A 4,455-nucleotide genomic window follows, 5' to 3' on the forward strand; every position below is an offset into this window, starting at 1 on the left:
CGTCTTTTTCCCTTCAAATTTTTTTATTAAAGATTCATTTATTGGGGCCTTCCCTGGCTGCACGACAGGTTGGGACAAAGCACTGCAGATAGGCTGCAGCCACCTCAGTACAAATTCGATCCCTGCCCCAGAGGTGACCACAGGGCGCGGCAGACCTCTCCTGCCCCGCCCGCTGCTCCCCTCAGCAGTGGACTTTGTCGATCTGCCTGTCTTGCTCCCCCCTCTGTCTCTGGTGAAGCCTCTCACCGCCCCTGCACCTCTGACCTGTACCCCAGGTCTGTATGCATAAATCTTTAGAAAAAAAAAAAGATTCATTTATTTATGCACACGAGAACAGGAGTACAGGCCAGAGGTGTGGGCAGGTGAGAGGGCTCACCAGAGGCAGTGGGGAGCAGAACAGGCGGATCCACTGAATACACTGCTGAGGGGAGCAGCGGGGAAACTGGAAGAGTCTTCTGCGCCCCAGGGGTCTCTTCCTGGCCGGTGCCCCACCTCAAGCTGCAGTGGCTGCAGCCAGCTTCATGGTGCTGTGCTTTGACACCTCGCGCCACCAGGGAGGCCCCTCTTTTCAGATTTTGCTTACTGTTTCTGCACTGCTGTCCATGAGTAGCGTATCTGAGACACTCGGCCAGGTCTGTCCTGCAACAGTGCCGTGGCCGCACAGCGCCCCGGGAATGGCCCTCGCCCTGGGGCGAGTGCTGGGCGCAAGCTCATCACACTGTCAGCTCAGCCCTCCACCCTGGGCGCGACCTCAGGGCAGGCAGGGCTGGTGTTGGTGGGCAGTGCCGCACCAGGGGCGCCTCAGCCTGCGGCCAAATGAAGCGTCTTGTCGCCCTGTGCAGGCTTAGGCTTCGCAGGGGGCCGCAGAGGCAGCATCTGGAGCAGCTGTCGGAGTAGAGAGAACCATGACGGCTGGGGGAAGGAGGCAAAAGAACTGGGAGCAGGGTCCCGCCTGCACCCAGTAGCAGCATCCAGGGCCGCCTCACCCCACAACTCCCCCAGTCACTGAACCTTCCACAGCCCCCACCCGTGACCCAAACCCCCTGCTCACCTGCCAGGAGCAAGAACTAGATCCTGAGAAGGGGGAGAGAGGCCCCGGCAGAGGGGTGGCTTGAGGGGAGCCCGGCCGCCAGCCCCGGGCCCTGCCGCCTCCCGTTCTCGGACGCAGGCAGCCTCGTCTGGGTTTTGATGGGGGTTGCTGGCGGGGGGCTCTGTTAGGCCATCTGAGTCAGGGGCCTCTGCCTCTCCCCTGGCCCCCACCCCAGGTCGAGGTTAAGAAGATCCAAGCCAACATGGAGAACCAGATGCTGGTGATCACCTCCGACAGCCAGAAGCACCGGGGGCAGGTGGCCTTCCTCTTGGTAAGCTGACCGCCAGACCGGGCCCCCCGGCACCCTGCGCAGGCCAAGGGGAGCACACGCAGGGCTTGCAGTGCAGAGAGAGCCCCCACTAAGCCAGCTCTGGGCCATGACAGTGGGGGTACATGCTGGGGCTCAGAAAAGCCTCTCCGCGCACCCTCCTGCCCCCAGAAACTGATCCAGACGGCTCGCGACGAGGTGAACGCCTGCTTCTCGGAGATCAGCCAAGAGGTCAAACAGCTGCAGGCGAAGGTCTTGGATTTTGTGGAGAAAGAGGAGGCGGCCGCCCTGGAGAAGCTGGGCAGCTCTATCCAGCAAAGCCACGACCGGCTGCTGAAGCTGGAGAGGGACAGCATCTGGCTTCGCACGCTGCTCACCAGCCCGAGTGACCAGCAGTTCCTGCAGGCAGGCCCCCGCCCCACCCGCCACCGCCGCTGACCCTCACCCACCCCACACACCACCTCTGCCCAGGCATTAGAGGGAGTGTCAGTGTTTGGGGCTGCGCTGCTTGGTCCATCCCCCTGAAGGGGCCTCCCCAACACCCCTGGCCTCTGCCTCCACCTGGGTCCAGCCCCCTAACCTCCAGCCTGCATGTCTCTGGAGACCAGGCTCCACCCAGGGCATCTGACCACTGAGTTTTTCCAGACGCCCCGGATGAGGGCCAGAGTGAGGCCAGAACCGCCGACACAGTGCGTGTGGAAGTCCCTTCGTCTCTTGTCTTTCCCGGGGCCTGGCCCTGCCCGCAGCCTGGTCTGGGCAGGCCGGGAGCTGCCCACCAGACCTTATGCCCAGCAGCTGCTACAGCAGTCCCGGCTTCTCCGGAGGCCGCCACACCCCAGCAGAAGCCCCCCTTGCCCCCCATGCGGAACAGTGTTGGGCAAGTTTTCCACTCAGCCACGGGAGGCTCCAGAGTCCCTCTCCTGTCTCTCTCAAGAGCCAGTTGGCTTAAGGCACAAGGCCACAGCAGCGTGCCTTTGGCAAGGCCCTAACTAATGCATCCGAACAAGTAGGAGGCAGAAAGAGTCGAGCTTTGAAAAGGGGCAACTTCTCTCCCAGCCCTGAGGTTCCAGGGACTGCCATGCAGAAGCAACACTCCTGGCTCAGGGTGGCCCGTCCCTCCCTGCACACAGGAGTTCCCCAGGCTGAAGCACTTCCCGGCCTGCACGGAATCCCTGATGGGCACCAACTGTGACAAGAAGCAGAGCTTCCTCCAGCCGCCAGAGACCCTGGCAGAGCTCAGGACCCGGCTGCGGGACGTTGGTCTAAGCTTCATCAATCAGCTCCTCCTGAAGGGTCAGTACCTGGTGGCCTGGGGCTGCTGGAGATCTCCCTGCTCGGGGGCCTGCACCGCCCTCCAGGGCAGCGGTTGAGGTTCTGGGCACTTGCAAAGAGGCCTGCCTGCCGGCCGATGTGCACCCCCAGGTGACAGCCTCCTGGCAGCCCATGCCTCGCCCCAGAAGGATGCCGGGCTGCAAGAGCATCCTCAACAAGGCCCGCCCCCCATCTCTCCCAGGCATTAAGATGAACTCCTATGAGGTGCTGCCCCCAGTTATGGACAGGAAAACACTTCTCCAGTGTGAGTCCTCAACAACACGGGTCCGGGCGCAGAGCTGGGAAGGAAAGGGAAAGGAGCCCTGGGGCCCCATGTTCCTAGCCCCCCGCCACACAGGCCCAGTTCCAGGGGAAGGCCTGCTCTCTTGCCCTAATCGCCCTCTCAGGACTGAAGACCTAAGGACTCAGGCTGAGAGTCCAAGGCCCTGACAGGAAGGGAGAAGGCTCCAGCCCGTCCCCTGCTCTCGCCCTGTGGGTGGGGCTCGGTGGCCCTCTCAGGGCCCGTGTGCTGTCAAGCAATCCGCCCTCCAAGTCAGCCTCGATACTAGGATGGCCCTGTCCCTTTCTTCCTGGACCATCTCCCTTTCATTTGAAGGTCCCGGAGGCCTGGAGGGGCAGGGCAGGGGCCTCTTGGCTGGCGGTGGATGACAGCTAATGCTCCCGTCCTGCAGACGAAGTCAGGGGCTCTGAGGGGGCGGGGGAGCGTCGGGGAGCTTGGGGGGTGCCCTGGGTCACTCCCTTGCAATTGGCACTCGACCTAACACCCTCCTCCTCCAGGGCTGCCCCTTGGGGGCCACGGATAGGCCCTCATGCCCCCTCTGCCCCCCCAGATTACCGCAACCTGAACTTCGACCCCGCCACGGCCAGCGAGGATCTGTTCGTCTTCAAGGAGACGCACTCGGCGCTGAACCTGGGCATCCTCCTGGAGCCCCTGGCCTCGGGCGGCCCCTTCCCCGGCTTCAAGCAGTGGCCGCAGGTGCTGTGCTCGCTCGGCCTGTCCGAGGGCCGCCACTACTGGGAGGCCGAGGTGTCCAACTCGTGGGTGTGCCTGGGCGTCACGTACCGCCGCAGCCCGCCGCTCAGCGGCCGCCGGCGCCGCAGCATCTCCTACCTGCTGGGCCGCAACCCCTACTCGTGGTGCCTGGAGTGGGACTCGCTCAAGTTCTCCGTGTGGCACAACAACACGCAGACGGTGCTGCTCGGCGGATACCACCGCACGCTCGGCGTGGCGCTCGACTGCGCCGCGGGCTGCCTGTCCTTCTACGGCGTGGCGGGCGGCGTGAGCCTCATCTACCGCTTCCTCGACGCCTTCCTGGAGCCGCTCTACCCCGCCGTCATGGTCAGCAGCGGCGCCTCGGTCATGCTCAAGCAGCGCCCCGAGGCATAGGGCGGCAATAAAGCTGGACTGGAGCAGCGGCTGCTACCGCGGGGAGACTGGGGGGGGCTGCGGACCCTGGGACGGTGGGCGGAGGCCCCGCTCCCCACCAGCTGCCTGAGGCATCAGGGGCTCCCTGGGCTTCCCAGAGCCCAGCCCCGCAGGCCTCCGAAACAGGCCAGGGTCCCCCGCGGGACTGGAGCAGACCTGCGTGGGGTTCCTGACCCCCTAACTTCCCGGGCCCATCCTTAAGAGGCCTCCCTAGAGGGTTCTGTAGGCCAGAATCTGGCCACTCAGTACCGGGGTGCAGGGAGGACCCCACCAACATCGTGGCCTGAGAATGGGGGTGGAGGCCTGTCTGCCTCTTCCTCCCCAGTTGGCTCAGCTGAG

The 4,455-nt window shown here is 64.2% G+C and overlaps 1 protein-coding gene across 1 annotated transcript in view; it reads left to right on the forward strand.

Moving 5' to 3' along the window:
• The window catches only part of LOC105854409 (tripartite motif-containing protein 47-like), a 5,924-nt gene extending 1,847 nt beyond the window's left edge, over nucleotides 1-4,077 (forward strand). Inside the window, exons 3-7 of the mRNA XM_012732993.1 lie at nucleotides 1,266-1,361; nucleotides 1,530-1,763; nucleotides 2,489-2,651; nucleotides 2,872-2,934; nucleotides 3,521-4,077. Of these exons, the coding sequence (XP_012588447.1) occupies nucleotides 1,266-1,361; nucleotides 1,530-1,763; nucleotides 2,489-2,651; nucleotides 2,872-2,934; nucleotides 3,521-4,077 (1,113 nt within the window). The remainder of the gene's footprint in view (nucleotides 1-1,265; nucleotides 1,362-1,529; nucleotides 1,764-2,488; nucleotides 2,652-2,871; nucleotides 2,935-3,520) is intronic.
• The last annotated feature ends 378 nt before the right edge of the window (nucleotides 4,078-4,455 follow it).

Source organism: Condylura cristata, unplaced genomic scaffold (assembly GCF_000260355.1).
Source record: "Condylura cristata isolate star-nosed mole 26May11 unplaced genomic scaffold, ConCri1.0 scaffold00038, whole genome shotgun sequence".
NCBI classification, from domain to species: Eukaryota; Metazoa; Chordata; class Mammalia; order Eulipotyphla; family Talpidae; genus Condylura; species Condylura cristata.